The 20,033-nt window shown below is 35.3% G+C and overlaps 1 protein-coding gene across 1 annotated transcript in view; it reads left to right on the top strand.

Moving 5' to 3' along the window:
* Positions 1-1,756: 1,756 nt before the first annotated feature.
* The window catches only part of LOC128860009 (uncharacterized), a 31,794-nt gene continuing 13,517 nt past the window's right edge, over positions 1,757-20,033 (top strand). The window contains exons 1-2 of the mRNA XM_054097219.1: positions 1,757-2,666; positions 7,061-7,145. Coding sequence (XP_053953194.1) covers positions 2,615-2,666; positions 7,061-7,145 — 137 coding nt within the window. The 5' untranslated portion in view covers positions 1,757-2,614. The remainder of the gene's footprint in view (positions 2,667-7,060; positions 7,146-20,033) is intronic.

The raw sequence follows: 20,033 nt of genomic DNA on the forward strand, positions 1-20,033 counted from the left end.
ACTCAAATTTCTCTAACTCAAAATTTCTCCATAATTACAATAAGAATTTTGGCACATACTTCTCTAAGTTGAATTCTTCTTCCTCTAGTTGATCGTCGTGATAACCGTTTAAGCGATTTTTCTTGGTAACGCGACAGTCTCTCTCCCACTATAAATCCAACGCCGAGTTTGCGCTCCTTTACATGGCATCTGTGGTAGCCGTCGCGTCGCATGGCCCAATGCTTTTCTTGCTTTGCCGCGTCCATCGCATCTCTTGGATGACTGTGATGTCAGCTGTTGTTCTTACGCGGACACCAACCAGCCGTCTAGAGGCACCTTTTCCATTAAGCGGCCGGACATTCAAGGTGCAAGCCCTCAAATTATAGTTCTTAACTCGTAGGGATCGTCATCAGAATAAGAAGTTCTCATCCAAAGCCTCTTTGGGTTTGTCATTGGGGAAGGATTTTATCGTGGAATACTGAATCGAATTAATTAGGGGAAATCCCAAATTATGCAATTATTAGTCTCAAATTTTAACACGAGGTTCTAAAATATATATTTTAGTAGTTCATAGTAGATTTTTTCTTAGCGATAATATTTTTTTTATAAACAATTTAAGACCGCAATTTTGGTCAACAATCAATTAATTTTTGAGAAACCGCCAATTTGTCAAACAAATTTATTTTGCTTATTCCTTCGATTAATTACTAGATAACTTTAACGAAATCTGTTTGGTTTTTTTACTTTCAGAGGATCTAGTTCAGAGATATAATGTCCACCGCAAAACATCTTTTTTGAGAGGAGCTCGCGGAGATTAGCTGTAGCTCCTTTCGAAGTAAATATTTTTACTAATACTAAGTCTTAAAATACAGTAAAAGATAACATAATATGTGTAAACATTTTTAGAACAATAAATTTAAAAGTTTTCTCAGAAAAAATTTAGGAAAATTCGATTTTTTTTGGCCTTTTAACTGTATATAACTGTAATTGCTCCATGGCAAAAAAAGAATTGTTTTAATATTATTGCTGAAAAATCCAACGAATGCTTGGATTTCTGTTCCAAAAGAATTAAACCCAGTAAATGCAATTATCATTTAAAGAATTGCGGCATTCTCTAATTGCTTAACTCGCAAAGATTGACAGTACAAAGTAGTTTAAGCTGAAATCTGCACGACTATTTCACACACTCGTTCAAACAGTCGTAGTTCAGATGGCAACGAAGTGATATTGTGTTAATATTTTTCTTATATCAGTAACACATTCTCAGTTTTTTCGTAAACAAACCTACTCATAACTCCTGCTACGTCAGCCCATCCGCTCATTCTGTCAATTCCGCAGAGAGCCGGGTAACGGCCCGATATTGGCCACACCTTTAAATATCTTTTCACCATGACCACAAGCCACAATTGTATTCAACATCGTGGCCGGCTTAGCACAAAAAGGTTTGTGTCTGAACTATGCACTACAGCGTATACACCAACCACATTGAAAGAATAATAAACACATGTGAATTTGTTATCAGTGCCGATTCTTCGTCAAGCATGCCTGATTATACAACACAAGAACAGCTGTTTCGTTAGGTTAAGCATGTGAATCGAAGGGGGCAAGGGTGGAGAAAATGCAGAGGTATTTTACTCAAATCTGACTGTGTTTGGTTGTATATGTGCGAGGAGAGCTCAACATATGAACGGCATGCTGTGTGGCTGCATACAATATTCTCTACTTAGTATCTGTGAGATACTACCATTCTACCATTCCGGTGCGGTATAATGTGGGGTGTTTGGCCGGCACTACTGTCAGTTGATTTTCATTAGCTGAGAAATTAACAACGGTATTGGTTGAGGTGATATACCTTCAATTGTGCATATATACGCATTAGAATATAGAGTCCAAGTGGTGGTAGTGGTGAATTATACAATATAATAAAATAACTCCAAACAGCCCCCTTTGGTGAACTGCACGTTGTTCTTTTTTTCTGATCAACTAGGCCCTACATAACAACTTTCCCCAGTTTCGACGAAAGTGAACTAAAGTTACTAAAATATGTATATTATGTAAAGTGGATTAGGAAAATTTTAAGTGTACAAAAGTGTTTGCATTAAACAACTGCATATTTTCTAATCTTTTTTTTTAATTTATGATGAAATTAAAGTAAATTTGTATTATTTCAATTTGAATGGTGAAAAGTTATGAGAAAGCAATAGAATAACGGAACAATACATAAATATACAAAAACAAATACACGTACAAGTCAAATAAATTCGAGAAATAAACATTTTAATTAAATAACAAAAGGCAGTGCAATTGCTGCGCAGGCACTGAGGACAGCGGCAGTGTTAGAGTTAAGGACAAGTGCGGTCACTGAGACGAGACAAGGGCAAATAAATTTACATACGTATTGTATATATAGTACATATAAATAATTGAAAGAATTACATTGCGCGACGGTTACGAGTGCAATTTTCTGAACGCGATTCTCAAAGCTTTGCTGCATTTGAATTGGAAATTTTTTCCAACAAACACGTGCTATTACGTTGCACTGCATCCCTACAGCTGGACGATACTAAGGTGTCAGTGAAAATTTTCCACCGTCTACCGATTTTATTCCGTGCAATTTTATCCGCGCATTCGTAAAATGTTGACCGTGTCCAAAGGCCCCAGCAAGATTGTGGCCAAAACTCGCAGAGGTTAGTATGTGCCTACAATGCTACTTATTTTCGAAAAAATAGATATAAAAACATATTTCCGGTTAACAGTTCAATAACCGTTAGCGGTTGCATGTCCCTGAAATCAATAAGGATAATCGTTTTCCATTTGCAAATGTCAGCGAAACAGAATTGAAATTGTTATGTCACACAAAATCTCGAGGCATACAAATGCGTTAACCCCACCGTCGCACATCTCACCACCCGCCATTGCCTTGGCACATGTTTGGTGAGTGTAGTGTGTAATGAGTGTGATTTGTTGTTGCTTGCGCTGTTGCTGCTCATTTCGTGGTGTGGGTAGCGAAGAAAATACTCGTTTTCTCGAAAATACTCTGACGGAGCGTTGGCAGCAGCGGCATTCATACTCTTCAGTGGCATTGGCATGAGGTGTTGGTGTGGAGTGCAGCTACAACAGCAACAACAACCAGCTCCAGCTAAACTGAATATATTGAGTGCTATTAACAAAGCAGGCCCCCAAGAGCATATTTGCAATGTCTGCTACAGATGATAAGTGTGACCAGTAGTGATAATTTTAGAAGAAATATTGATAAAAAAAAATAAATAAATAAAAAAATTTATCAATTAGGTTCGTTCAATATTTTAGTATATTTGGGATAGATATATTTATTAGATATAACATGCGAGCAAGGAGACAGACATGGCCGAAATGGAACAGCGGTCGATCAAAAAGCTTGTTATTATTTAACAAAGAAGCTATAAGAAAAATGATTGGGGTATTAACAAGTCATTGTTTAATAGGCAGCCACGCTAGAATGTTAGTACTCCCGTACTTCGATTTCTGTAGAAGCTGTCTTAATACAGAAGAAGAGGAAACACTCAAATACCTTTTATGTGAGTATGAAAGCTTAGCTATAAGGAGGTTTCGCACTCTTTATACGGCATTTTTAACTGATGTAGCGGACATAGCGCATCTAAAACTAACGAAGCTTTGTTCGTTTATTAAAGCTACCGGATGGTTCGAAAAGGAGCCCATAGGGTAAGGATAAGTTCCAGTGGTATCACAATGGACATGCGAAAGGTCTAAGTGTGTCATGCGACGGGACACCCTACCTATCTACCTACATATTTGGCTTTACAAATGCGTCTATAGTACTTCCCGAAATATCCATATGATAGGATTTTTATTGATTAACTCGCATACTTGTCAAATACATTCCGCCAAGGATTTGTTTTGGAGACCACAAATTGATATCAGCCTCGTTGTTTCGCTTAAATAAATTGCAACTACTGGACATTTTTGAAATTAGTACAACCCCAAACACGAGGCTCATTCCCATGGCTGCCAGTTCTACGCTACCGGAAGGACTCGGATTTTCCTCGACCAAGGGCTGTCGCGCCAGTAAACCAGCCCTGTCTAGTGAACCGTTTATCATCAACGAGGCTCATATCGGTTAAATTATTGATGGCATTATTTGGGAGTTTTTCAAAGTTGTGACAAGGTCGGGCTACTAATTTTTTATTGGATCACTATTCTGTAAAGCAAGTTTTAATGAGCCTAACATATCGGTCGAAAAGTCCAAAGAAAATACAATACGTTTTTTTTTTTAAATAACTTTATTCATCAAGTTAATTTCCATCAAGAACAACTCAATCATTCCAGCTCCGCTCTAACTTTTCAATACCACATTTTTTAGGTTTGCAAACATCCAGTAATCGCTGGGAGCCTAATATGGCGCATACGGTGGAGCAATTCGAAGTTCAATTTATTGTAGTTTTGCCATTGATTTGATTGTACTTTGAACAGAGCTTTACGATGTCAGCTAACTTACGCAGCTTCACTTTTCAATCATTCAAAACGGTTTTGTGATTTTATTTTTTATGTTTTCTGGTGTTACCGGCTCATTTGGACGTCCACTCCGTTGTGCAACATTGGTGTCTACGACCGCATTTGAGCGGAGTCCCCATAACTCTGTTTAAGCTATTCCTTCGTTTGAACGATATTTTTTCTCCATCAAAAAGATGTTAAATTAGAAAATGAAATTATTTTTGCTCCATTGTTTTGAAAATTGCGAAAGTAGCGTCACTCATATCACAATAACTCACAAACTAATGAATAGATAATCGTGAAATTTGAACATCTGTCTTTTTAAGGTTAATATTAACTGAAAAAAGGTGTTAGGTTCGGGACTTTTCAGCCTATTTGTTGCATATACAGTGTCCTATGCACATTAAAAGTAAAAATTGAAGAAGCCAGGTACGCCATCTATCTAGTCTACGCAAATTAAGGCCAATTTTGATCCATTTTTAAATGTTTCTTTGAAGCTTTGCTTCTAGTTTCCAATAAGATTTCCGTACGACGCTTGTGGATATTCGTGACTTCCCATAACGTTCTTTGCGAACCTCTTGAACAGTTTCGTCTTTTAAAAAATTATCCATAAAGCAAGGAATGGTGAGTCTAGTAAGTGTAGTAGGTCTCTCTACTAAACACGCTTCTTAACTGACTTTGCAAGAATAAAGTGCAAAAGGATGTATATTAAACATTTTTTGGGGCACATTGTAGATGATCCCACTGACTATATAAGATGAATGTAAAAATAATGAGTAATAAAAAACAAATCTAACAATATCGACTTGAAATTGTATAGGAATTTTTTGAGATTTTATTACTTTGCACTTTGTTTTTCGAAAACAATTCCTGACCTTCAACGATTGCGCAACTTTTCTTGCGAATACGGAAGCAATGTATTTGCCAGACATTCGGCATTTAAAATTTAAATCAAATCTTATTTTTGTTTGAGTCCAAAGTTTACTTTTGTCACATGCATCAAATTCAATTGCATCAGCTTGAAGTTATTCAGCACTGGCTTATCGTTGTCCGCATTAGCATTATGATCATCATGAATTTTCTGACTGAGTTTGGAGTCAGTGATGAGTGAATCATAACGATGGGCCGCCTATGTAATCGCTTTTCGATGCTGTCGTGTCTTTGGCATAAGTTCGGACCTCGACTTCTTTCCTTTTTCCTTTGAATGCGAGTCTTTTGTGGTTTACGTAGAGTAGTCTATAATTTCGTTCGCCTCTCGTTGTATTTGGATTAATAGACGTTTTCACCGCAAAAAGATATGGTATAAGGTATCCACTATTGCGAAAGTTCTAATCAAATAACGCAAGTTTAGGGCGTCTTTACATAACACGTTTAAGGTGCCTGGCTTATGCTAATTTTTTCCTACTTTAGCTTTTTAGACTGAAAAATTGTGCTAAGCACTTGACATATGAAAACTACAAACTTTATTTAATCACTCTCTAGAAAAGACTGCAAAATATTAGTTGGAGTACTGATGGATCACTGTCTCACTCCACATCACGCAGCCAAAATGGGACTAGCCCAGAGCGATGCGTGTAACAACGTCACCATTGCCCTGCTATTTGTATTTTTCATCCTTGAAGGATATTGCTGATAAAAGGCTGAACAGCTTGTTAAAAATCGCGAAGACGCGCATTAAGAGTTACATAAAATAAGAATTCAACTACAAATACATAGCACTCGTAACACAACAATGGACGTTAAAGGTCTAAGTGAAATATTTTTACAGATCAGCCAGCACTACCTAACCCAGCTTTTTTTGTCGCAACTGAATTCCATTTATATTTGGTGACTTATCATCTGATTTATGAAAATAAAGCATCCGTGGCTAGCGTTGCGTTATCTTTTTGATTATTTAACAATTCTATTGTTATTTAAGTCTTTAAAAAATGAAAAATAAAATAAATTCTCAATGGTAATAGGAAAACATTAGAAATTAAAAAAAAAAAATAATTTTTATACATTTTTATACAAACATAATCGCTTAAGCTCCAAATAATTCCCTCTTTGCTATCTTCATTTTTAAAAACGCATATTTTTATTAGATAACCAAAAAGCTGGTCACCCAAACATATACATATTTCGCAGTACATGCAAGAATATAATGGAGCAAAAGAGCGGACATCTTAAAACAAAAGAGCGCCACTAATTGTGAGCGCCACTGGTGGGCTTGTTCGCAATGTATTATTGTTTTGTTTTTGGTTTTTTATGAATTTTTATTGTTTGCCGGCTTCATAGTTTAGCAGCATAAACAACAATAATAGGAGCGAAAGTGGGGGGAAAAAAGACGCAAAAAAATCCACTAATTAATTTGTTTTCTGTTTTGTAAATTCGATTTCCTCAATGCACACAACAACTGGCGCTAGGAAAACGAGCCGGGAATCTATAAGTACAGTGCATACACACATATGCGCGCACACACACCCTTTGCTCAACGAACTATTGTAGTTTAGCTCAAAATGGTTTATTCAAATTTGCTAATTAGTTGATTTACTGTGATTTTCGTATTTTTACGATTTTCTTATTTTTACGATTTTCTTATTTCTCGCAGGTGTTCCACAAAATTATGAGAAATTGTTCGAAATCAAGGAGAGCGGCCGTAGAACCTCTGATCTAAATAGTCCGGAAAAGAAGAAGTAAGTATGTATAATATTTAGTGTTATATAATATTTATATAAATTATTTTACTTGTTGCTGAAAGCTAAATCTTTATTTTTTATAATATACAGTAGGTTCTGTTTTTATGCGGATTTTTTTTATGCGGTTTTGAAATAGTGCGGTTTTTTTTTTAAATTACAAAATGCATGTGGACCTATCGGGAATTGTACATATAAACAAAATTCTAAACCAGCTAAGCAAAAACTCACCATAGATTACATCAGAAATGCTAACCCTACAAGTATGGAACCGCCTGCATAACTATCTAGATCAGACGTGTACATGTCCTAAAGTGACGAAAGTGATTTTACGCCAAATCCTAAACGAACGCGCAACATGTGGGTATTGTCTGATTCTATTTCTGACTTAAATTTATTTTTCGATTCTGACGTTTCTTAAATAAAGATATAATTTTCAAAGATACAATATTTTGTTTATGCGATTTTATTTAATTATTTCAGATTCATGCGGTCTATGGAACGTATCTATAGTAATAATATGGGACTAGTGCCCTTTTTTATGCGATTATTTCAGATTTATGCGGTTTTAGCATTTGAAACGTATCTATAGTTTTACTATAGAACTAGTAGCTTTTTTTATGCTGTTTTTTTTATGCTGTTTCTTGCGGAACGTATCTACCGCATAAAAACAGAACCTACTGTATTTTATATACAGCTGTTGACAGAGAAGTAGCGCATTTATAGTATCCTCAATACGAATTGTTATTTCTTAGAAGATTAACTGATATTCGTATAATATTTTTATGCCATCGTTATGACGTGAATCACTTCTAACTAAAATCGGGCAATAAGTACCGTTAACTTTTTAATGTTTCTATTCGCCACGATTCACTCGAAATGCATATTACTGTGTTAAGCTGGCCACAAACAGCGTACAATTCCCAGCGATTTGTTGTAGTTGAAAGGAAATCCATCGTGTATGGCGAAGTGGGGGCACAAATACAAAGTAATTGAACATTTTCATTTACCTGGGATTTGTTGATAGTTTTGGGATTTTCTCATTTTTTTACTGGCCTTCGGCGACGTAAGAGTAAGCGAACAAATGCAAATGTTAATAAAAATTTTGCGTTCAAACGACAGTCGGTTCTACGTATCCGAAACGACCCGGATTTATATCCGAACAAGGACTGTCACTTCAACAGCATTCCCAGTATATGTGTGGAGATTGTTTATGTTGCTACAAAAACAACAACAACAACCAATTTTAATAATTTATAGTGTTTCAAAAATGCGCACTCATTATGGCAAATAAGAAGAAATATTCAAAAACAGAGTGGAAAAAAATAAATCGTGGGAGAATTTGCTGACAAAATACAAAAAGGTAGAAATTAATCCAACTATAGAGCGAGTAAAAAAGAAGGCACATCGGTCAAGGTCGACATTCAGGCGAAAAATGTAACAACTTCGGAAAAGTGAAAGGTCTGATGCCGGAATTCTGGACATTAATGTGTTAAATTTATGGTATTTCAATATTACTATTTTTCCTAAGCTTTGAGGTGAAATATTTGCAAGCTCCAGCTAGGCTGAACACGTTGAGTGCTAGTAACAAAGCAGGCGCCCCGGCAATTAATGTGCCAAATTTATGGTATTTCAATTAATATTTTTCCTAAGCTTTGAGGTGAAATATTTGCTAAAAAATTTGAATTCTTAAGACTTTGATCCGAGGCAAGAGAGAAAGTAAACTAGCCCTGTGTAGTGAACAGTCTATTAGAAAGTTCGAAACACGCCTGGGCAATTCAGCAGTGCAAGGCCAGCATTAAGAAAAGTAAGCGTGACATTTTGAGGCCCTCTCGAGCGATAACGCTGGACATACCTAAGTGAGGAATATGACCCGAATATATCAAGCTGACTTGTGCAAAGACGTTTTAATAGTATGGGCGTGACAGCAGAAAAAAACCGCTATTGTCAAAAAAAAAAAAAAAAAAAAACCAAGGCACGTTTGTCTGTCACAAATGCGCATAAAAGCAAATATGTTAAATTCTAGAAAATAATCCGTTTTGAGGATGAAACGAAAATTAATATGTATAATTGATTTTGATATGGAGACTTTTGTTAAACATGAAGAAAAAACAAAAGTTTCACTTCCCAGTACACATTAAAAACTGTTAAATACGGTGGGGCTAATTTGAAAGTTAGGGGTACATTTTCTTGGAATACAAAAGTGATAAAAATTAGATTTGCAAAAAAAAAATGCAGTTCTGGATTGACCAGTACAAAGCTGCGACCATAACCACATTGCAAATCCGAAAAAATGGTTATTTCAATAATTTTTTTTCTAGTCAATTGCTTTACTTTACAAAAATAAAAACATAGCAATAATACATCACGTTTCGACTTCAAAAAAAAAAAACAAAAAACATTAATAATAGTAAGAGTTATCGCTGTTTGTGTGGAGCCCTTTTCTCCAAAAGTCACTTGCGGTGATCATCACAAATCCGTGGAGATTCTTCTTAAATCAATCGGACGAGAGAAATTAGTTTTATTAATAGATAATCTTGTGCCTCATCGAAGCTTTTTTTTCAAAATTAACAATATACAGGAAATATTTTTCAGATTTTCGAGAAAAAAAAAACGACAATTATTTGTTAAAAAAAATCCAATTTTTTTCACAATTCTGACTACCCCTAACCCCTTAAGGTAAAGGTTGGGCAAAAAAATAATAATTTCGAAATATCAATGAACTGTGGTAAGTAGGAAGCGCGGAACTCCATTCCTTTGGAGAGATGCCAAAAGCTAATTGAAAGTCTGCCTTGTAGGTGTGAAGCAGTTTTAAAAAATAATGGATAATCAACAAGTTACTAATCAGATAAGAAATAAATCAACAAGTTTAACCAATTTGAAAGAACTAACTTTTCTCTTTCTTGCAGATCGATAAAAGTGCGCTATTTCAGTGTCCTCTTCAAAATGTGATAAATTTCGATTTTTCTAATATACTTAAAAGCTACTAAAAATTTTAGATATTGAATTGCGTTTTTTGATAATACTGAAGTAAAAGAATAGATTTGTGCAAAAATAGCTTATTTACTAGGTCATCCAGTAAAAATAATCATCTTTATTTGTTATTGTGGGGAAATGCGCTATTTCTCCACCCATAGCTGTATGTACTCGTACTTATTTATAATTGGTACTTACACCCTGTGCTTGGTATCCGGCCGTGCTCCTCCCCCTATTTGTGGTGAGCGTCTTAATGTTGTTCAACGACTCTGCACGAAGTTTATACGAGGTTTATTTATTGATTATACATACATATATATTGTATATATATATACCTATACATATATCGAAAATGTTTGTGAATTACAAATTATCACTTGGCATTAATTTGAATTGGAAATTAGGTTTTTTAATATTGTGACCGACTTCGCTTTTATGGATTTTATTAAAATTTTCTTAATTGTTTTTCGTATTTCGTATTTATACATTTAACTGTTTAATATTAACAGTTACTTAATTTTTCCAAGCGCTTTCTTGCTTTGCTTATCAACCTTTTCATATGCCTGTATTTCGAAAATTCCACATATTAAAAAATTTGCTTCGTCATCATGATTGACCCTTTCGCACTTCTTTCCGCTATTATGCGTGCTCTTGAGCCGTTCAAAGTACTTTTTTATTATAAATTTTTTTAGCTGTGGCAACAGGTTTGTGCAAAGTACATTTCTTTTGTATTTATTTTGAATTACTTTTATTTGTCTGCATTTTTTATGACTTTAATTAGCAAGCATTAATTGTAATTTAAAGCTCCCGTTACCTAGTTTCAGGTTTACCTCTCTAGCGTGAACTCAGTTTGTTATTGTACAAGCCCATATTGAGGGACGAGAGAGTTTCCAAGTGCATACAAAAGTAAAGCAATAGTTTAATAGCTTTAAGTTAAGTTTGTGTTATCTGAGAGAAGTTGGGGAGAGTGCGCTGTACAGCTAATCGTGCTGAAAGTCAAGTGCCTTATTAGCGGTTATTATAACAGTCACATATTGTTGCTCTCAGTGTACGAAGTATATCCACGATGGAAAGAACAATGTTACTATCATTTTTGGGTGAGAGCTATGGCATACGTTAGCCGCATAGAAGGAACATGTGAACTGACAATGAAACCGCTTACAGCGCTTGACTATTGGCTGAGATGTTACGAGATTCATAGAAATAGGCCATCAGCATTTTGCAGTCTGTACTCACTGGCTCTCAGTTACTTTTCTCTTTTCTTACATTCGAAATAGGAGTTGTGGAGACAAAGTTTATCGCACACAATGAGTTGAGGGTAGCTATAAAAATCATTTTTGAGAGAAATCTAAAGAATATCTTTTCAGTGGCATTCGCGTTGTTAAAGATATATTTCAATTGAGAGTGATTAAATTACTTAGATTAAATACTTCAAGCAAGAAGTATCTACTTTATCAGCTGCCTCTTGTATATATGCCTGTGACTTACAAAGTAAAAAGCCGTTATAGCCGAGCGTAATTGTGATGGCCATTCAACCAGTAATATATGTATGTAAGACCTCCGTGTTGTTGTTGTTGTTGTATATTTTTGCTATGAAAAAACCATTTATACAAATTCAATTGACTTGCGGAGGCGGTATAAAACAGAAGTGTTGCATTTGGGCCAGAATATTAGGTCACACACAAAAAATCGAGGGGGAGCACAAATGAGGCGTAATATAATTGACTAATAAAAATAAAAAGGAACACATTTACTATGTATGTGGATATGTATGTATGTACTTATAGAATAAATATTTCGCCTTTTCCAGCTTGTACGCCAAACTTCAACAAAAAAATACGTTATAAATAAAAAGGATCTGCATCATTTCCTGTGCGTTTTATCTATTCTTAATTCGGTTTTTTCTTTTAATCTATAGAGTGCGACATGTATTGCGATTAGTCATGAAGAAATGATTTTTGGCTTATAATTTATCCACTAATGCTAATCGTGCACTAATTTATGACAGTCACCATAAGCGTGACATAATACTTGTAGTACTTGGCGAGTGCATACGGGAAATTTGAAGCAATTTTTTTTGTTGAACAAACCTCGTATATGTACATACATACATACATACGGGCATTAACGATATTAGCAAGTCATTTAACTGCTGCACGCGGCCTCATTGGCATATGCGACAATTGTTCTTTTAGATGAATTTATTTTATTTTAATTGTCTTTTTTATTTCAAATAATGTAAATATATAAATATTTATTGAAGTGAAGCAATATTTCTAATATTTTTATTTACCCCGCAAATGTGGGTGGTGTAGGAGTGCGTCAGGTGTTGATTCGGCATTTAGGTTAGCACTCAGCAAATATTCTAGTTAATGAACTGGTATTTGATAGAAGAAGTCATACTGGTTCGAGAGTGACTCGAATGGGACAGTTGTAAAATTACTAGTGAGAGGTCTTTACAAAAAAAAAAATTCATTATAATTTGTTTGTTGTTTTTAATGCTTTTATGGTTTTAAATGGGCACTATGGGCCCAGTGTTCAGTGCGATATTTTGTTTTTCTTTGTTTTACGAGGTGAAAAAGCGGGAACCGCGATAATAGCGCAGACACACCTCAAATTTAGCGAAGTCCTCAACAATCTGTGCGATCCTTATGCCAGAAAAATGTGATACACAAATGGCACTCGAAGCAGTAAGAAGGCGTTGTTCCTAAGCAGCGACAGGTGGGCGTTTCTACCACTTAGGACTGGTTGCGGCAGGCTAATCACCTACCCTGTCAGAAATCAAATAGATTAACGAAATCGATAGAAGACAAGTCTTGTCGAGGACCTATGCTCCCGAGTGGAGTGAGCAAGGGGGCGGGGAAAAAACAGCAATCGAAAACCTTAGTCAGTGTGGTAATTTAACGCCTTTAAAAGCACCTCACCACTTACACTCGTTTGCTGCTTCAATCAATACGGCAGTTGTTCTTAATGCTGCGTTCATCTAGCATAATTCCTTCGCCCCCACTTGTCATCCGACTTAAGCATTTGTGGCACTAGATTAATGGACTCAAGCATTTGTGGGCAACAGTTTTGCGTTCCTTAGCGGACCTGATGCAATAAAAGGCCACATGTTCGACTGGCTCCTCTTCGCCCAAGCATTCTGGGCAATGAGGACTACCAGCCAAGTCTAGGCGATGCACATATTTTTGGAAGCATCCGTCTCCGTGTTTCTCGACAGATCAACTCGTTAATCCGTGGGGTCTACCTATGCTTCTACCGGCTTTTGGATGACTGCTTACAATTTCGATTACCCTTCAGCTATCGAGGTTTTCGTTGTTGTTGTTGTAGCAGCATAAACATTCCCCATACTTACATACGGGGAATGCTGCTGGAGTGACAGTCCTTAGCCGGATATAAGTCCGGGTCGTTTCGATAACGTAGAACCGAGTGTCGTGGAAACGGGGTAGAAGGTTCTGCTTGTTGTTAAAGTTCCTTTGTCGGCTTAATACATTGCGAGCTGTACAACCTCTTCTGTGCATTTATCAGGATTGTAAAGGCATTTTGCCAGCAATGATGCAGACTGTAGATAGACAAGAAAACATTTCTTTAAAGTAAGAAAAAATTTTGTGTAATAACTTTGTGTAATTTTTGAAACTTTCCTTTATTATATTTTGTTTACCTATTCCCAACGGACCCATTTCGTGGTCTAAGTGGCATCGCTGTCTCTATGAGCGATGCGGCTGCCAAGTCAAACCTATTCAACTAGTTCAAAACTGGTGATTTTTGGCGCAAATTGGACCAGATTAGTACTTTAACCTTTTGCTTCACATCTTTTTTAAAACCTTCTGTTTACCTGGGCCTATTTTCGTCCTATTCGAGGATCCTTTTTAAAATCTTACATCCATAAATTGATAGAAAATCAAAAAATCAAATTTTAGGAAGCTACCTGGAAGCTCAAGTCGTTAGCTATAATAGAAATACGTTAGAAATGAAACAGTCGGTTTGGCCAGACCCGGTTCCCAACGGAGGGTTAACTGGTATGATACTGTTGCCTAAGCTGAGATTTGTCACTTCGTAGTGCTTCACCTTGTTAAAAATACCAGTTATTAGCATTAAAAAAGTTAGAAGATGAACTACTTTAACTGCAAAGCAAACTAGTAGCAAGATTGTCTAGAACTACTAGACTTGACTTGAAGAAAGATTACAGGAAGTAGTAACTCAACTCTGAAAACACTTAAAATAATCAACTCCAAACTCTCTTATTTTTCTTGGGAACACCCTTTTTCATGTAGATTAGCTACATGCGTGTACTTTGTACTCAAACATTTAACATAGTGCGTCAAAGTTTATATACCAATTTATCAAATTGATTAGATCGATGTGTACAAAAAAGAAAATACACTTGCACTATAACCAGCCTTCGAAAACGGCAACCCAAATCTCTTAATTTATACTGCAAAAATACAAGAGACCTACGCACTTATACATACATACATACATACATATGTATGCATACAAGTAGAACAACTACGTACCACAAACATGCCTACAGCTCTCATCATGCTTTTATGTGAAGACAACGCGCGGGGAAATGAATGCAGAAGTCAATATGTACTTGTTTGTTAAAAAAATGCTCACTAGTTTGTTGGTGGTAGTGGTGTGTTTGTGCTGATTAAATTTACGAGTACATACACATATACATTTGTAGATCTGTGTGCATGTGTGTGTATCCTTAATGAGTTTGATTGAAGTGTTGTTGTGGAATGCTCTTGCGTGATGGGGGGCCCCTCTCGTGAACTCCGCAAACAATACGTTTTTATGGGTGATAAGGGCGATATACGAAGCCATAAAAGCGAACTACATAAAAGATCACTGCGAGGAAATCTGAAATAGTGATAAGAAACTTTAGTGCAAGTACCAGGAAAAAACAAAAACATGGTTTCTTAGTGTCTTACCACCAATAAATGAGCACTTTACATGTGAGAGCATGTGCTAGTAGCAGCAGCAATAACTTGAGACTAGTTCTTATTTCGAATTTCACTTTACACTTATGAACTAATGGTTTGCCATCATTCCTACTGGGTATATCTCCACTTATTTCTAGCGGATTCATTATGCAAGATTCATTTGGAGAAGCGAGTATTTGATTTTATATTACTGCTAGGTAAATGAGAATAATTCTATTAAAAAAATGCTATAAATAATAATTGATTTATTTCATGAGCAGCTAAAGGCACTTCGCATAAGCTTAACTTCTCTTATTAGTATTTATTGTGCATTAATATCGACGAAAGCATCATGGAAAATTTGAAATTTAGGAGGCTATCCTCCTACAAGATTGAAGCTGTGAAATATTTACTTTGACTTACAATTATTGGAAAAAGTCCTCTACGAGGGTTGTTTGAAGAGACCGTGCAAAATCAGAGATATGGCACCACTAGCGCGTGCCGAAGCTAAGTTTAGTTAGTAGCAGATCTTGGAAGAGCCCACACCAAGCTTCAGCCAAATCGGAATATATTTCTTTGTGTTTGGCTTCGTTTGAATCGAGGAAGTCGATCACAACAAAGCACCAGCTCACGCCTCTTTCAGCTGTGGTTGCAAAATTAATAGAAATAAGGTTACGCCAACTCGTTTTACATCCTCACTATTCTTCAAACTTGGCTCCCTCGGACTACTATTTGGGCCACAATTTGAACGAGGAGGTGAATACAGAAACGAATATCTATTTTTCGGACTTGGGCAAAGCCTGTTATTTGGAAGCTGTCAACAAACTATTGTACATTGCGTTGGACGAAGTGTATAAGCCTAAAGGAAACTATGTTGAAAAATAAAAAAAAGTTTACGCAAACAATTAAGTAGTTTTTATTTTTCCACAAACTTTTCAAACGACCCTCCTCCTACTGTCAAAACTCTTGCTGCCTGACCTTCTATAACTTCAAATTTGTTAATTTTAAAGCAGGTTTCATCTTTAGAAACCAGTAGGAATCACACGGCGCAAGATCCGTCTAGTGCAGCACGATTTGCATTTCCATATTCCAGATATTTTTTATCAAATATTTTGCCGTCCGAAATTTAGTGAAGAAGTTTGTTTTTTTAAGTTTCATGTGAAATTTCTCAAAACTTCGCTGATCGTTGTCACAACTCGATGTCGCTATTAAATGACCCGACTGAAGCATGCGACAAACATCGTCCGCCCGTGGGTTACCGTGATGCCTTTCTGTACGAATGCACCAAGGCACATTAGGCAGGTAACAAGTAGCAACAGCAGCCCTAATTTCGACTCTTTTATATCTATATTTGGTCTCTTAAATTGTGAATATTTCTTTATAGATTTCGACATTTTAGGGACCAACAGAAAAAATAAAATATTAGTATTTACATTTCTCTTGTCGTTTTTGCTCTACTGCTGTTAACGTTTTAATGCACCTTAAAATGCAATGCTTTCCACTTCTGTAAACAAGCCATGTAAAATAGTCATAGCAGTTACAGGCTGCATTAGCATTAGAGTTGTGTTTTTGTTTCACTGGTAAAATGTTAAGTGTAACAACAGCGACGGCTCATTTAGCATTGTCTGTTAAGAGATTTCTGGCCATGTACAGCCTCTCTGTGTCACTGGACTGTTGAAGCTCAATTTACCTACCACTCGAAAGAGCTCAAAAGAGTACATAACTCTGCTGGAAATAAATTTTAAATTATTTAATTCATAAATATAGGTATAATTATATAAATTATAATTCATAAATATTAAATTTAAATAAAATTATATTGCTTTTTAAACGTATTCAACTTGCCTCTACAGTTTAGACTCGGAAAATTGATTATCAACGATTTATTTTCATTCCAAAAACTACTTTTCCTCATTTGCTTCAATAAAGAAGAGGGACCTACATTTTTAAGCCGACTCCGAACGGCAAATCGTTTCTTATGAAGAGATTTTTCATGGCTGAAATACACTCGGAGGATTGCCATTGCGTGCCAAGGGACGACTGTTATTCGAAAAAACTTTTTCTTTCAAACTTGCATGTTCAGACAGTCGAGCTTGGGCACTTTTCAAATGATAGCTACTATACACACAAAAAATAAATAATACAAATTTTATATAAATAATAAAATTTTAAAACATTACTATGCAGTCATTTTAAGCTTGAACTCTTCTATCACCTGAGGTAATTTTTTTTTTTGCAAAATTTTTTTTTTTAATTAAGTTTATTTAAAAGAAACCTGATTTTTTAGGTACTTTCAAATCGGTACACCTCTGGTGAATCTTAATATTTTTCGAGATATCTTGGCGAAAGTCTTGAAATATAATAAATTTTAAAATTTTAATGAAAAATCAGTAGCAATTTTTTGCATGGAAAGTGATACACCCTAATGTTTCATAGAATTTTTTCCTTACTTAATTTTAAATATTTTTTCTGAGGGTTTTAAGCATTTTCTTCATTAAATGAAATGATTTTTTTTAGCGTTTATAGGAGAAAAAACTCTTTTTTCATAAAAGGTTTTTTAAAATTAATTATGGAACAAATAAATTGTCAAAACTTGGCAATAACTCATTGTGCTGTACTTTATATTTTGCTGGGGGTTTCATAGAATTTTTTCCTTACTTAATTTTAATTATTTTTTCTGAGGGTTTTAAGCATTTTCTTCATAAAATGAAATGATTTTTTTTTAGCGTTTATAGGAGAAAAAACTCTTTTTTCATAAAAGGGTTTTTAAAATTAATTACACCGGCACACAAAAAAAAAAAAGTGGGCAGTACTTTTGACTAGACCCATATATCCCTATGTATTTTGACGCGCTGAATCCGAATTCGGTGTCCGTTTTGCCCGTACACCCCCAAAATTTTAAGTAAATAGCGAAAAACCGTGAAACCCCATGAAAAATCGCTGAAAATCGCATTTATAGACGTTTGTCGATTTTAAAAACTTTTCTTATGAGTGCATTATATCTGATATTACATATGCGACTGTGATTGCATAAAGAAAATGATACATTTTTTTCTTTTATTTTTCATTGAGTGCTTATGATAGAGATGGAAAAATATGTGAGAAATGCTGCTCTTACACTGTTCTTCTTCTTTTGTAACGTACTCTGTTTTCTTCAAACGATCTATGTAATGGATTTCTATTTCTCTTCTTGTTCTTCTGTTTTTCGTCTCTCTGTAACATCCAGCAAAAATCCGCCATCATGTTGACATCCCATCTTCCCTGATACCGATTCTCCATTTCACTTATGTCTTGATGGACTCGTTCACCTTGTTCTTCACTGTAATCTCCTAGATTTTCAGGAAAGTAGTCGAGGTGAGAGTGTAAGAAGTGCAATTTTAAGTTCATTAAACAACCCAAGTTTTTGTAATTTTCTAGTAACCCGTCAACTATATTCTCGTAATCCTTACTTTTCGAATTTCCTAAAAAGTTTTGAGAAACATTTTTCAAACTTCGCCAAGCTGCTTCTTCAGTGTTGTCCATGCTTGTAATAAAATTGGCATCTTCAAAAAGTCGGCGAATTTGTGGACCATCAAAAATACCCTCTTTCAACTTAGCATCACTTATTGCGGGAAACTTTTCTTGCAAGTATCGAAAACGGTCTTTCTCTTTATCCAAAGCTCTAACATACTGTTTCATAAGTCCTAGTTTAATATGCAGTGGTGGTAGCAGATATTTTGAAGGTTCTATCAATGGTTTGTGTAGAATGTTCTTCGATCCCGGAATAAAGTTAGTTCTCTTTTCCCATTCTTTCTTTACATAGTGATTTATCCTGTCTCTACTATCCATAAACACAAAAAGCAGGGATTTTTGGTATAACCAGATTGTTGGCCTAGAAGCAGAGTAGCAATTTTCAGATCACCACAAACTTGCCATTGGTGTTCTGAATACTTTATCTTATCCACTACTATCTTTAAGTTTTCGTAAGTCTCTTTTAACTTTACACTCACAAGAAAACTTTCGAACATTTACCAATGTCTACAAATGCGATTTTCAGCGATTTTTCATGGGGTTTCACGGTTTTTCGCTATTTACTTAAAATTTTGGGGGTGTACGGGCAAAACGGACACCGAATTCGGATTCAGCGCGTCAAAATACATAGGGATATATGGGTCTAGTCAAAAGTACTCCCCACTTTTTTTTTTTTGTGTGCCGGTGTTATGGAACAAATAAATTGTCAAAACTTGGCAATAACTCACTGTGCTGTACTTTATATTTTGCTGGGGGTTTCATAGAATTTTTTCCTTACTTAATTTTAATTATTTTTTTTGAGGGTTTTAAGCATTTTTTTCATAAAATGAAATGATTTTTTTTTAGCGTGTATAGGAGAAAAAAATCTTTTTTCATAAAAGGTTTTTTAATATTAATTATGGAACAAATAAATTGTCAAAACTTGGCAATAACTCATTGTGTTGTACTTATTAGGCGCATCGATACTTCCTACTGTTACCAAACCAGTCGAAGACTTCATGAGCCTAGGTTCCGTTAGACACTTCTATACTTACATATATACATATGTATGTGATATGCTTGCTAATACTTAGGTAATTTTGTAATTGTATTTGTATTAATTCTCATTACAGTTTTATATTTTGGTTTGTCGTTTTCAACGCCTTTCAGCTTCTTGACAGAGGTCAATTTCGGGGCTATCATGTTTTTCGTCTATAGGCAGCAGCTCATTACCTTGTACATATATATACATATATGTGTGTGTGTGTATGTAGACAGACTATCGCTTTCTGGGCTTATTCGTTGTATAGTCTATCACTCAGTGACTTGACGTTTATGACAGACATACCCATACATATGTGTTCACTTTCAGATATGCTTGGAAGATTTCAATAATTAAAATCAACTGTACAGATATAAAAACTTACATACATTTTTTATGCTTATGACTGTTTACTGGTAGAGTAAGTATACTAGCCAAGGCGCCACGTAATGC

This window comes from Anastrepha ludens, chromosome 4 (assembly GCF_028408465.1).
Source record: "Anastrepha ludens isolate Willacy chromosome 4, idAnaLude1.1, whole genome shotgun sequence".
In the NCBI taxonomy this organism is placed as follows: domain Eukaryota; kingdom Metazoa; phylum Arthropoda; class Insecta; order Diptera; family Tephritidae; genus Anastrepha; species Anastrepha ludens.